Genomic DNA, 23,508 nt, shown 5'->3' with positions numbered 1-23,508 from the left:
TGTGATCTCTCCCTCTCACATGCAATTCTGACATGTTGGGACATAGTCAAGGGGTGGGGGGGGTCCTCACCAGAGCCTAGCAGTTGCTAGTTCCATGCTCTTGAACCTAGTTAAATGAACCTCTATTCACTGTACATTACTTAGAGTCAAGTATTTTGTTATGGCACAGAAAGTTGGCTGTGAAATACAAATATTTTAAAAATGTTTAAATAAAAAGTTAAGGGCTGGTCTATAGCTCAGTGGCAGAAATACACTGAGCCCTGGATTCAATCATCAGGAACACACACACACACACACACAAATGCCTTTGTTCTCTTCATTTCTTCTGGGAACCCAACCCCCGCACACATACACACACATTAGATAGGCTCCTGGTTGCTTGAGGAAAAATGTGAGCTGTTACACAATTTTATTGATCTGGTCTCATCCTCTGACCCTGTGGGCTAGGTACTGGAAGAGTGACAGAACTCTATAGTACAGGGAGCACAGTACCCCTTTTGGGAAACATCCAGCAATTTTACAAAACTTTTAACCTGGTCCACTTCAGAAACTAGAGTCGCCGTATCACAGGGCCTATCTCCCCTACTTTTCCCATCTAGAGAACTTCTGAGAGCTTTTTTTCCTGCCATTGACTGAAGTTTGGGGACCAGGTGCTGAACCAAGGGTGACTCTACAGTAATGACAGAAATAGGACTGTTTGGAGCCCTACTTTGTCTCCAATCAACCCTGAAATTTGGTTCAGTTGCCCTAGGTCATTTCTAGTCAATGTAACATATTGCTGCTGGTTCTGAACTTGGAACTTCAGCAGTTCTAAATTCAGTACAAGCCTACTCCACTTTGAAAGGAGGGGAAAGGTTAGATCCTAGGATGGGGTGGATTTCTTTGCAGCAAAGCAAGGGCTCTGAGAAGTGGCCAATGAGGCCTTTCTATCAGGACACATAGTGCCCCCTGCCCTCCTTGGAATGTAAGAGCATCCTCAACCTCAGCTTCTCCTCTGCCATCTAAGGATGTAGATTACATGACCCTGTCCATACTCTCTACTTTTTCTTCTCTTTTCCATGAAGGCCACCTTCCCTTCTGCACTTGAGCACTCTAACCTCTTAACCGACCACAGCTCTCACTCTGGATCCACAGCAGAAGCAGCAAGTGTATGGAAGCAGAGAGGACACTGTTGGCTCTGGTCTGCATGGTCTGCATCTTGTTAAGTGAGTCAACATGCTTGGCTGCACTTCCTGCCAGCCTCCCATCTTGTCTCACTCTCTCCGCCCCCGGCTCCCAGAACAACCAGGCTCTTATTCATTCACAAGGAATCTGGTCTGAGTTGTTGTATCTAAGCCTTCCCAGAGTTCCAGGTGTTCCAGAAACCCAGGAAGTCATCGACGCTGGGGACTCCCAGAGAGGATGGCGTCTAGAAGGTGAGGCACACTAATGGTAGAGGAGACAGAACTTGGGTGGAGAGGGGAAGGAAATAATGAGGATTTTATATAAGGGAGAAAAGGACTCCAGTGTGAATGGGGAGTAGAGAGAGACTGGATCTTCTGGAGCCAAGAGAGAGGGGGAAAGTGGATGGAAGGGTCTGGGAAACCAGGCAACTTCTGCTTTCAGTTCAACAAATATTTATTGTTTTCCTTCTTTGTGGGAGTAGCTGTAAGGCATGAAAGAAATACTGGGCCAACTTATGAATGGAAACAGGGACATGGAGACCTCTAGAGGCACAGGAGGTTCACCACCCATGTCCTAGGAGGAGACCCAGGACTCTAAGAAGGCAAAAATTCTGCATCGAGTTCACACACTTTATTGAGCCATGTCCAGGATCCAGAGAAAGCAGGGAGATGGCTCCATTCTCAGCAGGTGCCCTGGTGTCTCACACAGGGCAGCATCTCAGCATTGAGAGAAGCGACAGCCAGGGAGAGGGCTGGCTTTTTGATGCAAGGGTGTGTTGGAAACAGCATCCAGTGGTATAGAGGTTTGGTTGAGCAGATGGTGAAGACAGGTCAGTGAAACATGGTCATTATCTTTGGGTAACAATTTGGACTTTGCTTTATCTGACAAAGGAAGGAATGACTTGTCCAGGCATCAGAGATCAGGGGTTTCCTAGTCAAGAACCTGAGTAGGTGGGTTTTGTTAATGGACTATCTCAAAGAAATACCCAAGGAAAATTTAAGGGGTGGTGTTCTGGTAGAAATGGCACTGCAGTAGAATGGGATCTAAGATGTCGGAGAGAATGGGGAAAGGGATTTGGAGTCTACCATTTGGGCTAGTGAGTGATAGGAGGAGAAGAAAGAAGAGGTAATAAGGGAGAGTTTGCAACACTGGAATACTGGAGGAGGCAGAGCAGCTCTTTTAGGAGAGGATATGAGCTAACCCCATGTCTGGGCCCCTGGATGTCTCCCAGCTGGGAGATGGTATGTGTATATGTGTGTGCCCGTGCATGCATGTACAAAAAGCTGACTTATGGACTGTCAAGTGACTCTCCCTGGGGTAGGAAAACTTCAGGGTCAGCTAGCTGGGGCCCTAGAGGCTTCACTTGGGTCAGGATGTCCCGGATAGAGCGGCAAGGGATCCTTCCAGGGCTGCTGAGGCCACAGGGCTTGGCACCAGCAGAGGGATCAGGCTGAGGAGAGCCATCGGGACCCCCACTCAATGTCGAGGAGGAAACAGAAATGCAAGGTTGACCAGAAGAGCTGGACTTGATGCTGCAGGGCTGAAGGATGATTTTGCCACTGGATAGGGAGCTGGAGCTGGAGCTGGAGCTGGAGCTGCCTCCTAAGGAGCCAGTGCCTGGTGGGGAGCAGGGACCCTGGGAGACACCACTGCAGGGGTGGTAGGATGAACCGGAATTGCTGGATATGCTAGAACTGATATGCACTCCAGAACCAGAAGGGGAGCAGGGTCCCTTAGGTCCTGTGAAGCCGACTCCACAGGGCTGGACCCCACCAGAGCCCACAGGCTGGAATGCAATGGCTGAGGAAGCTCCTGACTGGTGTATGTTGGAACTAGATGAGCTGTGGCTGGGGATGATGGGATTGCTGGAAAAGTATTTTCCCTCTGAGATGGGGGGCCCAGCTGCAAAGGACGGGGACCCTGGAGACCCCTTGACAGGGTTATCTTTGGTGAAGTAGCCCACAGGGTAGATTTTACCCTTGCTATAGGTCATGCCTGGGACCAGATAGCTGTCAGAGGAGCCACCTACCACCTCATAGCCACCATAGGATTGCTGTACAGATGTGATGGGGGGGCAGGGCTTGCCTGGGAGGCCACCACTGCTACAGGGGCTACCTTGAATCACTCCAGGGCCACCAGAGCCATGCTGCTCCACCACCACTACTACGGGCCTCTGCCCCCCTGACACAGAGTGGGAACTGGAGATGTAGGGGCCAGAATGTGAGACAATGGGTCCCCCACTGCAGGGAGAGTCAGGGACATCTGAGCTACAGGGACGCAGGTTGGAGCTGCTGCTTTGACTACTGCTGCTGGACATCTGAGAGGTTTGGGAAAAGGAAGAGCTTCCTCCAGACATATGAGACTTATCATTGACCGGTAGAGCAGAGCCATCCCCTGTTCCTTTGGGATATCCTGATCCTGGTTTAAATAATGCAGATCCTGCAGAACCACCCTGGTAGAAACTGGATCCACTGGAGCCACCACTGGAACCACCCCTGGAGCCACCACTGAAGCCACCACTGGAACCACCACTGGAGATACTATAACCGCTGGAGCCACCACTGAAGCCACCACTGGAGCCACCACTGGAACCACCACTGGAGATACTAGAACTGCTGGATCCACCACTGGAGCCACCACTGGAGCCACCACTGGAGCCACCGGAACTGGAAATGGAGTTGCTGAAGCTGCTGGAGCCACTTTGGCTACTGAAGCTGCTGGAGCCACCCTTTCCAGTGAGACATGGGTTGTTCGGAGAAGTGATTCGTGTGGGGTCCTTACAGGGGTCTGAAAGGGTCCCGATGCTCTTAGCCAAAGTTCCTGGGGAGGAAAGTAGCCGTCAGTAAGGGCCAGAGAGGAGCCTGGCTTTCTCTCTTACCTTTTAGACCAATCCCAAGTCCTCCTCCATGCTGATTTCTCCAGAGTGGAGCCTATGAGATTTTTTTTTTTTTTTGAGGGTGGGGATACTGGGGATTGAACTCGGGGGCACTCGACCACTGAGCCACATCCCCAGCCCTATTTTGTATTTTATTTAGAGACAGGGTCTCACTGAATTGCTTAGTGCCTTGCTAAATTGCTGAGGCTGGCTTTGAACTCCTGCTCCTCCTGCCTCAGCCTCCCACGAGGCTGGGATGACAGGTGAGCCCTATGAGATTTTGACAGCAGAAGAAAAGGGAGGGAGAAGTGGTTGTTGTCTCTAAAGGATATCAGGGTGGCAGAATAAGGGCAGTTTCATTGTTCTGGGAGCGTGGTGTTGGGTGGGGAAGAGGTTCAACATTTACTAGAGAAGTAGCCAGCCTCCAAAGGGGGAGGCATTGGAGGAGTAAGCGGCAGAGAGTGAAGAATGTGAACAGACAGGTCCAGGAACAACTAGGTCGAAAAGAAGACAGTGGCGAGGCTGAAACTCTGAGAGGTAGGGAAATCTGGAGGAGAAAAATCCCGGGCCAGACCCTGGGACCAAACAGAAAGAAAAGATAGAAGGCGAAACAATAGAAGGCCGAAAATGGAAGAGAAAATACAAAAAAAAAAAAAAAAAAAAAAAAAAGATAATGGGAAAAGAGACACCCAGTGGCAGAGGGACCAACACAAAGAAGAGGGTAACACTTGGTCACCAGCTCCCTCCTAGAGAACAGGCTGAGGGGAGGATGGAAATCCTGATTCCTGTCTCAGTGCTGACCATGCCAGTGAAGCTGGGTGGGGGCCCGGATGTGGGGGCACTCACCTGTTGCTTCAGAACCTGCTGGTACCAGTGTGACAGGACACCGCGCCCTAAGCCACCCCTGCTCTCACTGGCCCAGCCTAGGGACACCAGCATGAAACCCTCCTTGGAGGCATGTGACCATTATCAGCTTTCCCTGCTCCCCACCCAGCCTTCGCACATGTGCACCTGCTGTCCCCACCCAGCCCTGTATCTGACTCCTGCTGCCTTTATTTGCCTCAACTGTGGAATCACTTCTTCTTTAACCATTCCTCTGCTCCTAACCCCCAGGCTCAGCTTACCCCAGTTTGTCTTCACCGCTCTCTATTACCTAAATGTCTTCTGCCCACCTTTGTCCTTTTGGGTCCTAGATGGCATGGACAGAGCCCACACTAGCAGATCACTAAACTTCTCTGAGTTTCACACACATGGGAGGCCAAATCTGTCCTGCTTTCCTTACAGCATTACTATGAGACTGAGTGAGATCACCTACTTTCAAAAACAGAAAGCCTTAGACATTATGATTCATTATTTATTGCTACTCATCCTTGAGCTCTCCACCAACAACCAGACCTCTAGTCTGCAGCATCCCTAGTCTCTCCTCAAAAAGAAATCCTCTGCATGAACCTCCATGCACCAGCTCTGCCACTGCCCCTCACTCCACGTGAAATCATCTAGCACTCCCGCCTCCTCCATTGCTCCCCCAGACGATGTGCACCCTGCTCTCCACCTGCCCACCCAACCAAGGGGGGAAGGTCACAGAAAAGCCTCAAGGGCCATAAACACCTGGTGGTCAACAGTACAGGCCCAAAAACTACCCAGCCTGGGGTTTGAATCCTGGCTGAACTGCTTCTAACCATGATCCTGAGCCAGTTTCCTAACCTCTGGGAGCCTTGTAAAAAGAGAACCATAAATATTCTCTTATTGTTTTTGTTATAATCAAAAATGCTACTATATTTGAAGTGCTAGAACAATGTCTGACACATTAAAAATAATTCCAAAACAGAACTTGGGGGCACATATCTGTGATCCCAGCAGCTTGGGGATCCCAAGTTCAAAGCCAGCTCATCAGTTTAGTGAGGCCCTGAGCAATTTAGCAAGACCCTGTCTCAAAATAAAAAATAAAAAGGGCTGGGGATGTGGCTCAGTCATTAAGCACCCCTGGGTTCAATCTGCAGTACGGAAAAACAGAAACGAAAACCTCCAAAAATGGTAGCAATTCTTTTTACTACAAAATATCCAATCTTCACCTACTAGTGTTCCATAATGACAACCACAACATTGATACAGCCCTCTAGAGCTTCCAAAACACCTGTCACACACATTAGCTAATTTGAGACACAAGGGAAAATTAGTACTAGGTGTTATTTTAAACCCCACCTTAGAGTGTCAGAAACCAAGGCAAGTTTAAGAAACTTGCCTGAGGTAACAAAGTAATGAGGAGCAGCCCCTAGACTCAAAGGTCAGATTCCAAAGCCCCTGCCTTTCTCCCTCGCTGGATTCTCTCCTAGACCCTCCTCAGGCACTGAATTCCCCCAGCCTTCCCTGCCCCTGGGTCTGTGTTCCTTCTCTCCCACCCTACCCTCCCACCCCCAGGGCCCCCAGCCTCCTACCTGGCAGGAGGAGACCAGCCAGCAACAATGCCATCATCCCTTGCCCTCCCACACGCCCCATCTTGGGTGCCCGAGAGGAGCCCATCTCGGACGGCGTGGCCTTCTGACTGACAGCAACTCGTGGACACCCAGGGCCTTTATGTTAGGGCTGGACATTCTCTGGGCAGGAGTCACTATGGGGAGGGGAGGAGGGGCGGAAGGGGTGGGTGCCTGGGGGCAGTTGGTGTGGCCCGAGGAGCTGAAGTAATCAGCCAGGGCATCTGCCTACTCAGCAACAGCGGTGGCTACAGTGTGGGGGACCCATGGCCACTGGGCCCCAGATCCTGCAGCCCGACCGGCCTGCCCTGGATCCTCATTGCTTAACCTGGAACCAGGTGCTCTGCCCTATGGCCACCCACTCTGGTGCTGCCACTCTCACCCTGGGACCCAGTCTCCGGTTCCTTCACTCGCTGCCTCCCAGGGTTGGCCTGTCCAACTGCCATCCTCCCATCTTCCCTCCCCTCGAAGATGTGGGCATTTCAGCTTTCCCTTTGGTGCCTGGGAAGTACCCCACCCCTGCTCCAGCCCCCACCTCACCCTGCTGCATGGTTCTGGCCCCACTGGGTTCCCATCCACAGCCCTAGGTCTGCCCATTTCCTTGGGCTCCTGTTACTCAGCTTCTACTTCCCTTCTTCAGATATGAAGATCTGCCCCCACACCTCTGTCTTTTGCTGCTGCTGTTGCTCAAGCGCCTGCTTGCCACTTACCCATTATGTGTCTATCAGTGAGTGAACCTTTTCCCTCTCAGAAATTGAACATCCACATTCTGAAAGCCAGCTCATTGGCATCTCCCTTCTGGGGGGTCCCAAGGACAGTATGAGGGGCACTGGGTGTCAGAACTCAGCCTGGGAAGAGGCCTGGGCTGGGGACCCCTGTCATAGCTGGGCCTCAGTTACTCACAAGCCACTCATAGCCTCTCCCCCAAGGTGGTGACCTAGACTTCTCAGGGTGAGCAAGAGGCTAATAAGGCTAATTGGAAAGGTGGTGGCCTGGCAGCCCATTAGCTGGCTCTCTGGCCTGAATGAGTGAACAGGAAGCAGTAGCTAGCCATGTCTTAGTGGGATAAAGGAGGCCCAGGTAGTCTCCTGAGTTCCTGAAAGACAGAAGGCAAAGAGCCCTGGGATCTGCTGGGAGGTGGTGGTTTCTCCTCCACTGCATCTCCCTCCCTCCTGCTCTGGTCCTGGCCCCACCCTGACCAATTTCTCACCGGTGTTGCCGAGAGTAGAGAGTAGGGGAGTATCAGTATCAAAGGGAGGTGCCCAGGAGGCTGTCCTCCTACCCAGTCTCCTCAAACAGCCACCAGCCCCGTGAAGTCCTCCTCCCCTCACCTGAACCCATTTCTAGAACTTCTTGTCTCCTCACAAAGGTAGCTCTGTCCTTGGAGCCCTTTGGTTGGTCTATCCTGTTCTCTCTGCCTCCTGACCTGCCTTGGATTTGTGGCCAGCATGGTGATGGAGATGTCCTGTATCTGTGCTGTCTGATGCTACAGCCACTAGGCACGTGGGACTACTGAACTCTTGGAATTCACTGAGGAATTTCACTTAACTCTAATTAATGCCTGCCTTGGAAGGTTTTTGTAAAGATCATATAGGAAATTATCAGAAAGAATGATACAAGGGCACAGTCCCCCTGGCATGGGTACTCAGGAAATGGAGCCCCACTGCTGCTCCTGCCTGCATCCTCCCTTTGGGGGAAAACAAATAGTAGAAGGGTTTACCCACAGCCCAGGCTCTCTCTAGCCCATCCCCCACTGGGAGACTCTCCTCTGCTCCCTTCCCACCTTGGGTAGAAAACCTGAGGCCCGGGCTGTTTAAAATGATGTTGCTCTCTCTCGGGACATCAGCGCCCCTCCCTAGACTCTCAGGCCCCATCTAGGATCTAGGGAAGGGGAAAGGGTGTGGAGCAGGGACAGGAGTGGCAGGGAGAAGAGGGGAAAGGAGCCTTATGGAGGAGAGCAGCTGGGCTGTCCCCAAGTGGGTGGGGAGAAGGCAGGAGAATGCAGGGACTCTGGGTTGTTCTTTTCCAGCACATGCCTCCCCTGAGCAGCCAGAGTCTTGTTTTCTTCTTCACATTCCTCCTGGCTGCTGTCAGCCTTTGGCCAGGACAGTCGGGCTGGAGGAGGCTGTCTCTCTCGGCCTCCAGGCAAGTCTCCAACCACCCACATGGGCATTCTTCCGTGGGCTGCTCCCCTCCTGTTCTATTTCCACTCTTCCTCTCATCCTGCCACCCTGGGCTGCCCAGGTCCCCAACTGTCCTTCCTACATCTGGGCCCTGAAGCTCCAGTCAGCCCTCCCTGAAGTCCCATCAGCTCCCCTGTGCAGTGGTCCCTGTCCCCCATCCATGGTTTCACTTTTCAGTTGCTTTTGGTGGGTAAATATAAAATTCCAGAAATAAACAAGTCATAAGTTTTAAATAACTTTCATCATAAAATATAGTTATAATTGTTCTATTTTATTGTTGTTAATCTTCCTGTGCTTAACGTATAAATTAATCTTTATCATAGATACGTATAGACAGGAAAAATCATAGTATAGTACACATAGGGTCAGGTACTAGCCACTGTTTCAGTCGTCACTGGGGGTCTTGGACTGTGTCCCTTGCAGTTAGGGGATGTAGCTCTATTTTATTCTGCTGTGTTCTTTGTCCTCGCCATTAGCCTTTCTCTCAGCTCAGGCAGGGAAACCCTGAAGTTAACGGGCTAAGGAAGGAAGGGAAGGGACATTGGTTGAGTGCCCACATAGGGCAGGGTCATCCTATGGGGAGCTGGTCAGTCTGGGGATGTCCATAGTAGTACAAGCAGTTCAGCTGGATTCCACAGTGAGACTGTACTGACTCCAGCAGAAGGACCAGAGCAGAGGGAGGACTGGGTGAGAAAGCGTGGGTGGAACGAGCAACCCCCTCCCCCAGAAGGAAAATCAAGTTCAAAGTGGTGCCTTCTGCAGACAAGAGATGGGAGTCCCTGCCTTGCATCTGTGAGGAAGAAGGTGGCTATCCACTCCAGTCTCCTCTCTGCCAGGAACTGGCTCACCACACCTGTGCTTTGGAAGTTCAGTGAAGAGGAAGATGGATTATTCCTTGCCCTGAAGGAGCTGCAGACCAGCTGTCGACATGCAGCACAGAGAGAAGCCTTGAGCGGAAAAGGCAGGTCCTTGGCTTTGAGTAGGTGGCAGATTTTTCCTGGGCCTTGAGGAGTGATGAGAAGAGCAGGAAGCTCAGACCTAGGGCCTGGTGGTGGGTCTGTCCATGGGGTGTACTGAGAACAAGTGGATGACCGGGCACATGCACAGGAACAGTAGGGTGGACGGATAACCAGCCTGTTAGCACCAGGATTCCTAGTGACCTTTAACACCAGGCAAAAGAAACTTGGATTTTATAGGAAATGGAGTAAATATAGAGGACACAGGGAACCAAAGGCTTTTGAATAGACTTGTATGGTCAAAGAGGAAGCCAGGGGAGGAGAGCCCCATTGACTGACTGCCCAACCTGGTACTGGATCTTTATTGTCACGTTGAATCTTCACTATGGTCCCTTGGGGTAAACGCTTCTCTCCCTTTTTCCCAAAGGAGGAAACTGAGTTTAAACAATATGTCTGAGCCAGCTGCTAAAAAGCAAAAAAAAAGTCTGGAAAAGACTCCAACCCAAGTCTGCGGGGCCTCTAAGCCCACCGAGATCCTTCCACTCTGCACCCCAGCGCTGTGCCTCACACTATGGCAGTGCTTCACAGACAGGCTTCAGAGCTTCCTCACACCCTGTAAGCATGTGTGTGAAATTCCTCATGCATCTCTTTTTCTAGAGAGAAGGTTCCTGCTTCTCTCCAAGTCTCAGAAGTTAAGGACCTTTAAGCCAGGGAGTAAGGGGCACACGAGGTCCCTCACACGCAGCTTTCCACCCTTCCATTTCACCAGTGGGTCTAAATGTCAGGGCAGAAGTTCTAGAACAAGGATTCCATGGAGGGAAACTTTGTAGACCTGGGAGAGGCTGGGGAAAAGGAAATGGAGTAGACAAAGATGAGGGAAAGCTTGAAAACAGATATAATTTGGGACAGTAGAGGTGGACAGAGGACACCCAGAGTCCCTCGGAAGCCCAGGACCCAGGCTCCTCCCTGCCTCTGCTCCTCTCAGCTCAGGCAGAAGGCCTTTCCCCCTCCTCCCCTCTCTTTCTCCATCACCCTTGTCACCTGGTGGACTCATCTCCAGTCACAACACCCACCTCTCCCTCGAGTGGGAGCTGACACTCTTGGCCCACTCCCGCTGGGAATGTCCTCTGAGTTGTTTTTCCTGTAGTAGGGACGGGTGGCCCTGAGTCATCTACACGCTTCACTTGGCTACTCTCGTGACCAAAAGGGCAGAGAAGGAGAGGACTCATCTGCATGTGGAGTTCCTGCTGGTCTGTGCAGGATGGGGCAGACCCCACCTGTGCTGCCCCATGTGACCAGGGGAACCGCTCCCCTCAGTCCTGTCTCTTAATTCTCTGCCTCCCTCTGGGGAGCACCCCACTGCCCTCTGTAGGAGTGGACCATGGTAGATGGGCAAGGGTGAACCAGTTCGCGCTCTCCCTGGCCCTGACTCCTACATCCTCTTTTCAAATAGATTCCACGGCATGTAATTTAGACTTCAAAATGTGGCAGAAATTATTTCTCTTCACCCGGAGGGTTTCAGGACAGTGAGCACAGCACTCTTGTGTTTCTTGAACTCCCTGATCTTAGCTGTGAAAGGTATACTTGATGATTTTTTGGAATGAAAGAATGAATAAATGTGTCCAGGCTAACTTCCCTCTTTCCACCTTACTCAGGAAAAAGTTTCCCTCCTTTCTGGCTTCCTTGTCCTCTCCCCTTCCAAACACATTCACCATGTGCAAAGACCCCAAAGGTACTGGGGTGGGGGTGGGATACACTATGGCAGTGGCGAGGCCTCCAGGAGAGCCCTGTGTGGGAAGCAGGGAGACTGATATGTGTACCTGGCTCTAAAACAGAGCCATTCACCAACTCCCTGTGTTCTCTCTGTCTGTCCAGCTCTCATTCCTCATGAGTGACTAACTCCCCTGAACCACTCTTCTCTCTACAGGATTTTTTTTTTTTTTTTAAGACGCAACAAACTTCCATTAACAAATAGCAGCATTCACATGGCTGTGATGAGGAAGTGCAGGGATTTTCCCTTGGACAAGGCATTCATCTTGTGCTGGGGGTGGGGTAGGACAGTGCTGGGTATTTTAACAATTCCCTAGGGGGTTCTGCTAGGGGTCCCCCCCAGATAACATGTTGCCCCTGGCTAAGAATCACTGCTCAGGGGAGCAGCCTAACCCCTCAATCCTTCTCCCTCAGAATATCCAGTGGTATGGCTCTTCTCTGCTCAATCCTTCCTTCCTTTTTCCCTGCCTGTCTCCCTCTCTGTCCCTCTTACCTCCAGAACTGCCCTCCTGAGTTTGGCCTAGTCAGCCTCCCTTTTCCATACCCCACCCCTGTTCCCATCCTCTTGGCAGGACCCAGGGCCCATGGGAGTGAGGACTGGGATCAGAGTCAGGTGCATCTTCAGGCTTAACTCCTGAAAGAGGAGGAATTGACAAGTGAGGATCCTGCCCATCAGGCTATCTGCACCCCCATCTTTTTAAAAAATATTTTGTAGTTGTAAATAGATCTTTTATTTTATTTATTTATTTATTTATATGTGGTGCTGAGGATCGAACCCAGGGCCTCACACATGCCAGGCAAGTGTTCTAACACTGAGCCAAAACCCCAGCCCCTGCACCCTCCATCTTATCCCTTCACCCCTCCTTCCCCAAAGCAGCAGGGAGTCAGCTGAGGGTCAGTCATGCTCCCCGAGCTCAAGACTTCATGGCCCTGTTTAAGTGACATCTAATTTGGCCACCACCCCTCTCATTCTGTGAGGAGATGCAGATAGAGGCTGTGATTAGCTCTCAGAGTAACAAAATATTTTTCCCTTCTCTGTTCTGTGGAGCCAGCATCAGGGAAACCAGTGCTCCTTGTCTGCTCATCGTGTGCATCTATTAAATAGTCCTTCTTTCCACTTACTAATGCTTTTTATTGTTATTGGTCACCCGGAATTACAGATCCAGTTCCCTTCCCCATGGAGGAGAAACTTGCAGGAGAAGAGGCCCTGGGCACAGCATGACTGTGGTCTCATGGTCTAGGGAGAGGTTGGGGGACTTGTACCAGGAGAGGGACTTTTAGGCTGGGTGTGGCCCTCAGAGCCCCAGGGACAGGACCTCTGTGGTGTCTTCTAACCTGTCTGAGCACCTCTGGCCAAGGGTTCCTCATGAACAGCTTCTCCAATTGGCTTCTCCCATTCCCAGTTCCCCTGGTACATGATACACCACTCAGCACACAGAGGTGACCAATAAGCATGGACTCCTATTGGAGTGGCTGATCCCAGGACTACACCATCTGCACCAGAGAACAGCTCTGATTCCTGGACAAAGTGAGACATTTAGTTCATTATCAATATTTTAGTGCACAGGATTTATCTAGAGTCTCTCAATGACCCTAGAAGATAGGAGTTATTATCTGTCCTTTGGACAAATAAGTTAAGGGAATTAAGCATGATGCCTACTACCAGTAGTTGGGGGTTTTGCATCCTGATGCTGCATTCTACATACTATACCAAGCTGTTTCTTTGCCTCTTCTCCCCAGATATTCCCATAAGCCTGGTTTGCTTAGTTATTTCACTCAGTTCTTGTTATCTGTCATTTCCTTAGGTAGATCCTCCGTGACTTTTTCATTTTTTTAACTTTTTTTTTATACTGACAATTGAATCCAGGAGTGTTTTACCACTAAGCTATACCACTGGTCCTTTTTATTTTATTTTATTTTGAGACAGGGCTCCCTAATTTGTTGAGAGCCTCCCTAAAGTACTGAGGTTGGCCTTGAACCTGCCATCCCCCAGTCTCAGTCTTTCGACTCACTGGGATTACAGGTATGCACCACTGCTCCCTGTCCTCCATGATTTTTCTACTTTAAAGTGTGTCCCAGCCCCACACACAAAGCATCATTCTCCTTCCTCTGCCTTACTGTGCTTTATAGTATTTATCACTACACAACCTCGTATTACAGATACCCTGTATGCCTATTGAGCCTTCACTTCCCCCACTGGGAGGTAAGTCCTGTGAGCATAGTATCCCCATTCCTTTGCCTCATAGCTGTTTCCACACCCCTAAATCACCTGCTTTTGAAGGAACTCAATAAATAATATATGAAGACTGGGGATATAGCTCAGTTGGTAGAGTGCTTGCCTTGCAAGGCCCTGAGTTTGATCCCCAATACCACAAATAAATAATATATGAGAGAAAGAATCAGTAGTGATTGTTGGACCACTGGCCAAGCAATCTGAGGGCTGCATTTTACTGGGGGCTCCTGAGCCTCCCTCACTTCACCTTAGGTGTCTGGCTGGCCTTGAGGGGTCACTTGGTGACTAAGAGGATTCTTGTGTGTGCTGACAATGGCCAGGAGTGCATGATATTAATAAGACCAACGGGCAAGGAGGGAGAGCCAAGAGAAACACCTGAGAGGAGCCTCTAGGCTGCCCTCTGGTGGCAGACTGAGAAACACCCACGCAAAGAAACCAGGGTTCTCAGCATTGCGCAAGTTTAGAAATAATTAAAGGAATTCCCTAGAATTACATCCCAAGACCACACGGATAATATATGACAGAGTAAGGACAAGAGCCTGCATCACAGTCTGATGCTCTCACCACACAGAGATTAGGCTACAAAAAGGAAAACTGGGTCAATTGTTGACTACCTTTGAGGATTTCAGGCTGAATTTGTTTTAATTCAACAAGTTTTTAGAACTAATGCCAGGCACCTGGAGGGCACTTAATTAAAAATTAGAAGCCATGGGGCAGGGAATGTAGCTCAGTGGTAGAGTAGTTGCTTAGTATGCACAAAGCCCTGGGTTCCATCCCCAATGCAACACACACACACACACACACACACACACACACACACACACGAAAGAGAGAGAGAGAGAGAGAGAGAGGAATCAGGAGCCAGCTATGGTAATGCACACCTGCCATCTGAGTCTTAGCTACTTGGGAAGCTAAGGAGAGAGGATCACTTGATCCTGTGAGTTCAGGAGCATTCTGGGAAACATAGCAAGACCCCATCTCAATATAATAAAATAAAATAAGAGGAGGTGAGACTGGGAGTGTGACTCAGTGCTTAAGGGCCTGGGTTTCATCCCCAGCATCCTGGAGAAAAAAAAGAGAGAAAGAAAATAATGTACATCAAGAGAGCTTAAATTTATACCAAAACAAATCTTTTTTGGTCAAATGAATTCCAAACATAAAACTGGCAGAGGACTGGGGACTTCTCTCCTGGGCTCTTGCCTCAGATGTGCCCTCTTTTATCCCATCTTATTGCCATGATAGACATGCTTGTTTCCTCCCTAGACCCAGAGCTCCTTGAGGGCAGGGAGGACTGAAACTGCCTCCTGGGATTGTCACTGTGACCCAGCATCCCACACAGCAGAAGCTCAATAAATGCTGGATGTATGGACAAATGAGGAAACAAATGGGTGGTTTGGAGTTTCCCTGTCTGGAGATCTTCAAAGCAGGGCAGACAACCATCTCCTCTGTCTAGTCCAAAGACATGATTCTCCTGCCCAAAGGCTGAGGGCTGTGCCCGATGCTTTCTCGGGGTAACTTGGCTTCTGTAATTAGACTATACCAGGACACTAGTTCTAGATTCTTTTCTTTCACTGGCAAGCATTTATTGACTATCTGCTGTGTTCAAAGTACTATGCTATTGTTCTGCAGATCTGTGATCCTATTCTATTATTTAATTCCATGACTCCTTGTTGACATAAGATGTGACACTGTCCCCACTGCATTCACTCCCAGGTGAGGTCAGCCAAGGCAGACAAAGAGCAATTGGCATTGTCTAACCTGATGGATAAGGTGACACAATGGGTCTCCCTGTGTTAATACTCCATACCATCCAGTCTCAGTCTCCCCAGCTAATAAACATGGCATGTTTGAGTGCCAGTACCCACTGCTATTAATAGGTATTAAAATCCCCAATGACCTCATGCTTCCTCCTTCTCTCTCCCTTTCAACCCACCTGTGGTATCAAATTGAGAATTGATTTGAAGCCAGGCAGTCTGACTTTGGCATCTGTAATATGTTAGTACTTAGTGAAGTTTCTTATTTTTCTATTATCTTTTATTTTTTTATTTTTTAATTTTTTGATGGTAGGAGGTGATGATTTAACAGAAGGGCACTTTAGCCAGGCACTGTGGTGCATGCCTGTAATCCCATCGGTTCGGGAGCCTGAGACAGGAGGATAGCAAGTTCAAAGCAGCCTCAGCAACTTAGCAAGGCTCTAAGCAACTCAGGGAGACTGTCTCTAAATCAAATACAAAAAGCATTGGGGTTGTGGCTCAGTGGTTAAGTCTCCCTGGGTTCAATCCTTGGTACCAAAAAGAAAAGAGGACACTTTACCACAGAGCTTCATTCCTAATCCTATTTGTTGTTATTGTTGTTGTTGTTGTGTTTGTTTGTTTTTGTTTTGTTTTATTTATTTGTGTGTTTTTTTGGTTTTTTTGAGACAGGGTCTCAATAAATTACTGAGACTGACCTCAAACATGCCATCATCCTGCCTCAGCCTCCTGAGTTCCTGGGGTTACAGGGTTGTATCACTGTGCCTGTCTAGCATAGTTTCCTAATCTGTGAAATAAGGCTAAGAATTTGTTTTATTGAACATCTTCTGGACCAGAGACTAGGAGGAAAGTAAGGGATACAAAAACTGCTCCCAGTCCCTGTTCTCTGGGAGTTCATACTTTACAAGGAGAGAAAGAAATGGAAACCAACATAATGTTGAAGAATTAAATAAAATAGCAGGATGTTGCTAGGGATGGTGGCCCACACCTATAATCCTAGTAATTTGGAAGGCTGGGGAAGGAGGATCTCAAGTTCCAGGCCAGCCTGGGAAACTAAGTGAGACCCTGTCTCAAAATTTAAAAAAAGACTGGGTACAGTAGTGTATGCTTGTAATCCCAGTAACTCAGGAGTCTGAGGTAGAAGGATCACAAGTTTAAGACCAGCCTCAGCAATTTAGGGAGACCCTTCTCAAAATATAAAAAAATAAAAGGAGCTAGGAATGTATCTCAGTGGCAAAATGCCCCTGGGTTCAATCCCCAGTTATGAAGGAAAAAAAGAAGTAGGTAGCAGAATGTTAAGAACTACAGATGTAGCTGTGTACAGTGGCACATGCCTGTAATCCCAGCAGTTTGGGAGGCTGAGGCAGGAGGTTCATGAGCTCAAAGCCAGGCTCAGCAAAAGTGAAGTGCTAAGCAACTCAGTGAGACCCTGTCTGTAAATAAAATACAACATAGATCTGGGGATGTGGCTCAGTAATCAAGTACCCCTTATTTCAATCCCTGATAATCTTCCACCCCCCTCAAAAAAAAAGGTACGTTAAAAAGTGATGAGAGCCGGGCTAGACATGATGGCACATGCAGCTCAGGAGGCTGAGGCAGGAGGATCCCAAGTTCAATTAGCAACTGAGCAAGACCCTGTTTCAAAATGGAAAATAAAGTGGTCTGGGGATGTGGTTCAGTGGTTGAGCGCTATTGGGTTCAATTCCTGGTACAAAAAAAAAAAGAAAGAAAAGAAAAGAAAGTGATGGAGCTAGGGCAAGCCTGATGCCTGTAATCCCAGCAAATCAGGAGGCCGAGGCAAGAGGATGGCAAGAGGAGGCCAGCCTGGCCAATTTAACAGAGACCCTATTTCAAAACAAAAATTAAAAGGGGCTGGGGATGTAGCCCGACAGTAAGAGCTCTTCTGGGTTCAATCCACAGTACGGTGTGTATGGGGACTGGAGGGGTGGGGGAGGTTTGAAAGTGGGACCTGGAAGGGAAGGAGGCCAAGCAAATGAGTAAAACCATTGGAAGTCTCAGGGAGGGCAACTTTGGTACAGGGGATTGAAGTATTGATGCCTTTATATTGTCAGTTATTCATATTGTCCCCAGGAGTGGGAGTGGGTGTGGTTGTGTGGGAGGATGTGGAGGGAAAACTTCCAGCAGGAGGCACCAGGCAAAGTTCCCTGCAACCCAGCCAGAGGCATGGGTAGGGCTACTGGGAATGATACAGCACACTGGGAATCAGTCACTAGGCACTGAAATGGTGGAGTCTACAAGAGAAGAAATGTACCAACACAACTGTCTCTGCTCCCAAGAGGCTCATGGCCTGAGAGGGGAAGACACGGTGAATAAAATCATTGCCTGTGTGTGTGTGGACCCTGGTGCAGTAAAGCCTTCCCAGAGGGGGAACAACTGGTTGGGGAAAGGGCTGGGGGAGGAAGTCCTGCTCTTCCAAATAGAGGGAAGGCACTTGCACAGGCAGAGGCCTGCAATTGCCTGGCCACCCAGGCTCCTGGGTTCTTCTGCCGCTTGCTTAGCCTGCTATCCCAGAGCTGCCCTGTGAGCACCAGCTGGCAGCTTCCTCCTGCCACAGCCTGCCTTTCCTCCAGGTCCTGCAGGGGAAGTACTTATAGGAGCCTCCTCTGACTATTCCTACCACGGTGGTGACTCTAAACTCATAGTGTTTACTGCCAAAGCCACTACTTTGGTTCTTGAATAAGAACCAAAGTACTTAGTTATAACTTAGTTATAACTCAGCGGTAGAGTGTTCACCTAGCACGCGGGAGGTGATGGGTTAGCTCCTCAGCATCACACACACACACACAAAAATAAATAAACAAATAAATTTAATTTATTTTATTTAATAATTTAAATTTATTTAATTTAATTTAATAAAGGTGTTGTGTCCAACTACAACTAAAAAAAATTAAAATAAATAAATGAATCCTGTCTCTCTTGGTTTCATTTTAAACTTCCTTGAGAAGAAAGTACAAATTTTTATTGTTTATATTCTTATAATCTCCCATGGCTCCAGGAGTTGGAGGACATATTAAGGGTGTAAGATAATAAGTGAATGGGTAAATTTGATCTATTTGGGGGACTATTGAATCCTACTAGGGTCTGGGGCAGGTGGCACACTCCTGTACTCCTAGAGACTGGGAAGGCTGAGGCAAGAGAATCTCAAGTTAGAGGCCAGCCTGTTAGTGAGATTTGTCTCAAAGTAAAAAACAGAAAGGACTAGGGATGTAGTTGGGTGGTAGAAAATCTCTGGGTTCAGTCCAGAGTAATCATCCCCCACCCGATGTCAAAAAAAAAAAAAAAAATCCTCCCAGGCTTACCCTTATAATTATTTTATGTTGGGGCTGGGGATGTGGCTCAAGTGGTAGCGCGCTCGCCTGGCATGCGTGCGGCCCGGGTTCGATCCTCAGCACCACATACAAACAAAGATGTTGTGTCCGCCTAAAAAAACTAAAATAAATAAATAAATAAATAAATATTTAAAAAAAATAAAATAAAATAATTATTTTATGTTATAAAATTATTACTAAACCCTAAGCTTATTTTTTATTTTTTTATTTGGGTCATCTGTAGGTTTCAATGGGAGTTACCACATAAGCAAACGGGATACTAAGGGGTAAGTTTAAGGTCATGTACCTCAATTTCTTTTAACCCCTCCTCAACCCTCACCCTGGTCAGCCACTTGATTAACACTAGAGTTAAGAATTTGGGATCTCTGAACCCCTGCCTTTTAAAGTAACTGTTTCATAAAAGAATTTTGAAGAACTATGTACTCCTTACACATTTTTAAGACAACATCTAACAGTTTAAATATGAAGCTAAATTTCAAAGGATATACTACTTTCCAGGGATTTGAAAGTACTTACCTGTGAAAAATCACTTCACTCTTTTAAATGTAGCAGATGGAATATAATACCATAGACTTTCATATCTATTTAAGAAATATATGAACAAGCCCTTGTAGTGGCACCCCCTTTCTCTACAAAAAAAATCTTAACTGGGCTTCTCCACAAATCTTTACCATGGTTGATTTTAGGAGTGTCAGCAAAAGAGTCTCTACAAAAATGTTCAATGTAGTTAAACTTCCTATTTTCCTGTTGCTCTATTTCACTTGGCCATTGGCCAGGAAGAAATCAGCACTTCAGGTGCTGAATGCCCCTTTACTTGTTTTTCACAAACTTGTATCCAGTATAGTAGTTTGTAGAAGTGTGTTTGCAAATTAAAGATGTAATTTAAAAAAAGGACAAATCCTATAACAAGGCCTCTGGCCTTGAGCTGGAGCTTCACAGAGATGTCTACATTTCTATGATAAGACAAGTTACCAATTGGGCTCCGTGGTAACAGCTAACAGGGGAAGGAAAGAAAGGGGAGAAGAAACTCTCCCCTTCTTAGGTGTTGTCCTTGAAGGGTTAACTTGCCCAGAACAGTGAAAGAAAGAGCTGCTTTTATGTGAACTTCCACAGATTGTGAACTTCTGAACCCCTCCCTTTACATGCTGGGTATAAAATTCTGAAACTACCTGAACTCGGGGTTCAGGGAATTGATTAATTATAGTAAAAGCTGTGCCCTCTGAACCTGGCTGCAGCCAAATAAAACTGTTTCCTGCTGTCTTTGGTGCCTTGCCTCGTCTGTCCCTACAATACTCTTTAACCAAATAGAAATTTGCCTTGTTCCGTTTTTCTCTTTAGTTCCTTTTCCAGTCTCCTTTTCCTATAGAATCTCCCCTAATAAAATTTATTTTTTATTGTAGATCTCTTTTATATTTTGTTGTATACCTTTTTTACTAAGTCTTTTATTATATATCTCTGACAAAATGTGCATATAAATTGAAATTTATTTCTTACAATCATAAGACTCTGTTAAATGGTTCTTCTTCACTGGGTTATTGTAAGACAATTGGTCAAAATAACAAACATAGCAATATTTAGACATTAAAAAGTAAACTTTTATTGAAAATGCTTCTCTTAATGAGATGAAAAGGGCTGATTTACATTTCCCATTGGCTTCTTTTTTTCTTTTTTTGGTGATGCTGGGGATTGAACCCAGGACCTTATACATGTGAGGCAAGCACTCTACCAACTGAGCTATATCCCCAGCCCCCCATAGACCCTAATTTGGCAGCTCCAGGAAGAGTACCCTGTTAGGCTCAGGGTGAGCAAGCGACTTACTTATATACATCTGGAAACTGATTCCCTTAAAACTGCCCATATGCACTGGATGTGGTGGTGCACACTGTAATCCCAGTGGCTCGGGAGGTTGAGGCAGGAGGATGGCAAGTTCAAAGCCAGCCTCAACAAAAGCGAGGTGCTAAGCAACTCAGTGAGACCCTGTCTCTAAATAAAATACAAAATAGGGCTGGGGATGAGGCTCAGTGGTTGAGTGCCCCTGAGTTCAATCCCTGTACCCAAAGCAACAACAAAAATACTGCCCACACACCCCTGGGAAAGTTTGCATGTACTGCCAGAGGCATGCAAACTATGAGTCATTAAAGAAAGACCTAACTTCCTTTCTCACTCTTCAATACAGGGGTCCCATAAATAAAGGAACTTGGGTCTGAACACCATTGTGATTCTGCTAGATGCATTTTCAAGGCAGAGTCCTACACCTTTTTGCATGACATGTAGGAAAGATAGGAAACTCAGATTACTTCCAGACCTCTGCAAATTGAGGGCTGTGAGAAGGGCATCTGAATATTCAAAAACATAATCAATGGTAAAGAAGTGGCCTAGATTCAGAAATAAGAAAACATGGTTTTTATTTTTCTATTTCAGGGAAGCGCCATCCTTGTCTACTGATGGGTCCCAGTCATATACCACCAGGTAGCAGCAGAGAGCACAGTCTGCTGACCTGGCCCAAGAAATCCCAGGTCCCAGGGATGAGGAAGAGAAGGTGGAAGGTAGGGGCAGCGAGAGAACTAGGTGAGGTAGGAGTGTGTGCTTATGCTGTCAAAGAAAAAGAGGGAAAATATGGGGACTAAATAGGGATACCAAGAGGTGACAAAACATCGATGATTCCTTCTGAAATCAGAATAAGTTGAGGAAATGAGGAGTTAGACAAAATTGGGGAAATTTTAAGGGGAAACAAAAGGGTAGAGATGTGCTTGGGAGTACTCTGCCTGGAGGCCCAAGTCACCTGGGGATCCCTGTTATCTGTACTCTTCCCGGGGAGGGTCAAGGTCTGGCTCATCCCGAGGGCCATGGTCTACCTCAGGGGCAGGTGGCCATGGGTTTTCTGGGGGCTGGGGTCCTGCTGGCCAGGGGTCATCAGGCCGGGGAGGTTGAGGAGGATCAGTGCTGGGTGGCTCAGGGGGCCAGACACTAGTTTCAGGCAGGTCTCTCCAGGGACGGGTAGGGCTTGGAGGTGTAGGGTCCTCAAAGAGAGGGGGTGCCCCTGGCCAGGGGTCACCAGGTATCGGAGGGCCCCGAGGCAATGGTGGGGAGCTCTCCTCCTCTCTGCCCTCTGTGGGTGGGGTAGAAGGTTGGTCCTTGCTGCCTGAGATTCCTGTAGAAGAGGAAGGAGAAAGGTAAGGGGTGAAGAGGAGCAGTTACCCCCCAACCACAGCTACAGACCAGGAGACAGAACCTCTTTGGGATGGACAGTCTGAGCTGTCCAGCTAAACCTCAAAGTAATTTTCAAAGCACTCTCCATACATTTATCACAGTCTTAAAATGACATGAAAATTGATTTTGAGCCATTAATTTGCCCAATGTTAAGGGCCTGACACCTCCCCCAAATAATCTTCATTCTATGCCCACACCTAGCTAGCATGGGCCCCACTGTATCCCAAAGTGGTCTACACTTTGGCCACATGTGGCATCCACATCCCACCTCCACAATGATCCCACCATTCCTAACACATTCCTTCCTCAGCCAACATATCTGAACTCTGAAACAGCCACATGGTCCCACCCGAAAGAGCAAAACATTGATTCTGAACCAAAATGCTCTGAACTATACCCTTCATATAAATTTTCAGAATCCCTTCCACCTTTGTGTGCCTGATTCACCCCTTTCCTTTTTAGTGGTTATGTTCACTAAGGGTTGGTCATCTTGGCCATCCCCATTACCCCTGATATTCCTGGCCTGCTCCCAGCTCACCTCCAGTAAACAGGCAAAGGACCAGGATCCCCAGTAGCTTCCAGTTGATCATCATGGCTGTCTACTGGCCCCCAAAAGTGGGGTGCTCTGAGTCTGGGTGTCTGGGAATCCCAAGAGGCTTTATAGGGGAAGATGGAGAGGAGGAGGCCAGTCTATAGGGAGGGGCCGGCCCAGTGACACAAGGAATCCCATCAGAATCAAAACTGGTCAAACCCGTTGGGAAGGCCCTGGCTAACATGAAGCCTGACTATGGCGTCTCTCATTTTAGTCCCCTAGCCCAAGACCTAATCACTGGCTCTCACTATCATTGACCCAGATGATCACCCCACCCTTGTTTTTACACCTGCTCCATCCACACTCTGCAGAAATCTATACCCACCTGTCATCTTCATAATCATAGGGACCTCCACCCTTTCATCCCTGGTAGCTATCAGAAGCCAAAGAATGGGAGCAAGCTCTGCTTGGGAAGCACCATAATTATAAGGCTGTGAAGCAGGACGCTTGAGCTGACGTGGGGGGAGCCTTTGAAACCTGGGATGCAGCTGATGCAGTGTCCACTAACATGCCTGCCTCAGCCCCCTTACCCTTCATTTTAAGGGCTTCCTTCCTCAGGACCAGGCATGCTGCTTTCTGGCATGTGCCTGCTTAAATGGGACCTCCCAGTGACAGCCAAAGAATTCCATGTGGGAGGCATCTGGGGTGACAATGAAGAGGAAAGACACACGAGGATATCCTGCTTCCCTTTCCCCACCCAGAACTGGTGGCATTAGTCTCCAGCCAGAGGTTCAGGAAGAAGCTGCCCCTCCTGTAATCCTGGCCTCTTCCTCCTTCCTCAGGAACTCTTTGCTCCAGCTTTTTCTGTCCCCATTTTCAGGTCTCAGTTCAAAAATGCATCTTCTTACAACATGCTAATTGAGCTGGGCATGGGGGCACATGCCTGTACTTCCAACTACTCTAAAGTCTGAGGTAGGAGAATTACAAGTTGAGGGTAACTTCAACAACTTAGA

General features: G+C 48.1%; 2 protein-coding genes, 1 long non-coding RNA gene and 1 other non-coding gene across 4 annotated transcripts; 1 reads left to right on the top strand and 3 right to left on the bottom strand.

The window, feature by feature from the left end:
• Positions 1–1,353: 1,353 nt before the first annotated feature.
• LOC139706249 (uncharacterized) lies at positions 1,354–21,219 on the top strand. Its single transcript, XR_011707885.1, has 3 exons — positions 1,354–1,415; positions 18,977–19,019; positions 21,175–21,219. It is a non-coding gene; the product is annotated as an uncharacterized lncRNA (long non-coding RNA).
• On the bottom strand, positions 2,453–6,559 carry Cdsn (corneodesmosin). The gene is made up of 2 exons (XM_027923101.1): positions 6,475–6,559; positions 2,453–3,984 (listed from the first exon to the last, which is right to left on the bottom strand). Exons 1-2 carry the CDS (start codon positions 6,557–6,559, stop codon positions 2,453–2,455), a joined length of 1,617 nt encoding a protein of 538 aa, XP_027778902.1.
• On the bottom strand, positions 20,425–20,497 carry Trnav-cac (transfer RNA valine (anticodon CAC)). Its single transcript has one exon. It is a non-coding gene; the product is annotated as a tRNA-Val (tRNA).
• Positions 21,220–21,300: 81 nt separating the features above from the next.
• Psors1c2 (psoriasis susceptibility 1 candidate 2) lies at positions 21,301–22,556 on the bottom strand. The gene is made up of 2 exons (XM_027923046.2): positions 22,502–22,556; positions 21,301–21,904 (listed from the first exon to the last, which is right to left on the bottom strand). Exons 1-2 carry the CDS (start codon positions 22,554–22,556, stop codon positions 21,549–21,551), a joined length of 411 nt encoding a protein of 136 aa, XP_027778847.1. The 3' UTR covers positions 21,301–21,548.
• Between the last annotated feature and the right edge of the window lie 952 nt (positions 22,557–23,508).

Source organism: Marmota flaviventris, chromosome 6 (assembly GCF_047511675.1).
Source record: "Marmota flaviventris isolate mMarFla1 chromosome 6, mMarFla1.hap1, whole genome shotgun sequence".
Taxonomy (NCBI): domain Eukaryota; kingdom Metazoa; phylum Chordata; class Mammalia; order Rodentia; family Sciuridae; genus Marmota; species Marmota flaviventris.
This window is presented reverse-complemented; position numbering and strand designations above follow the sequence as displayed.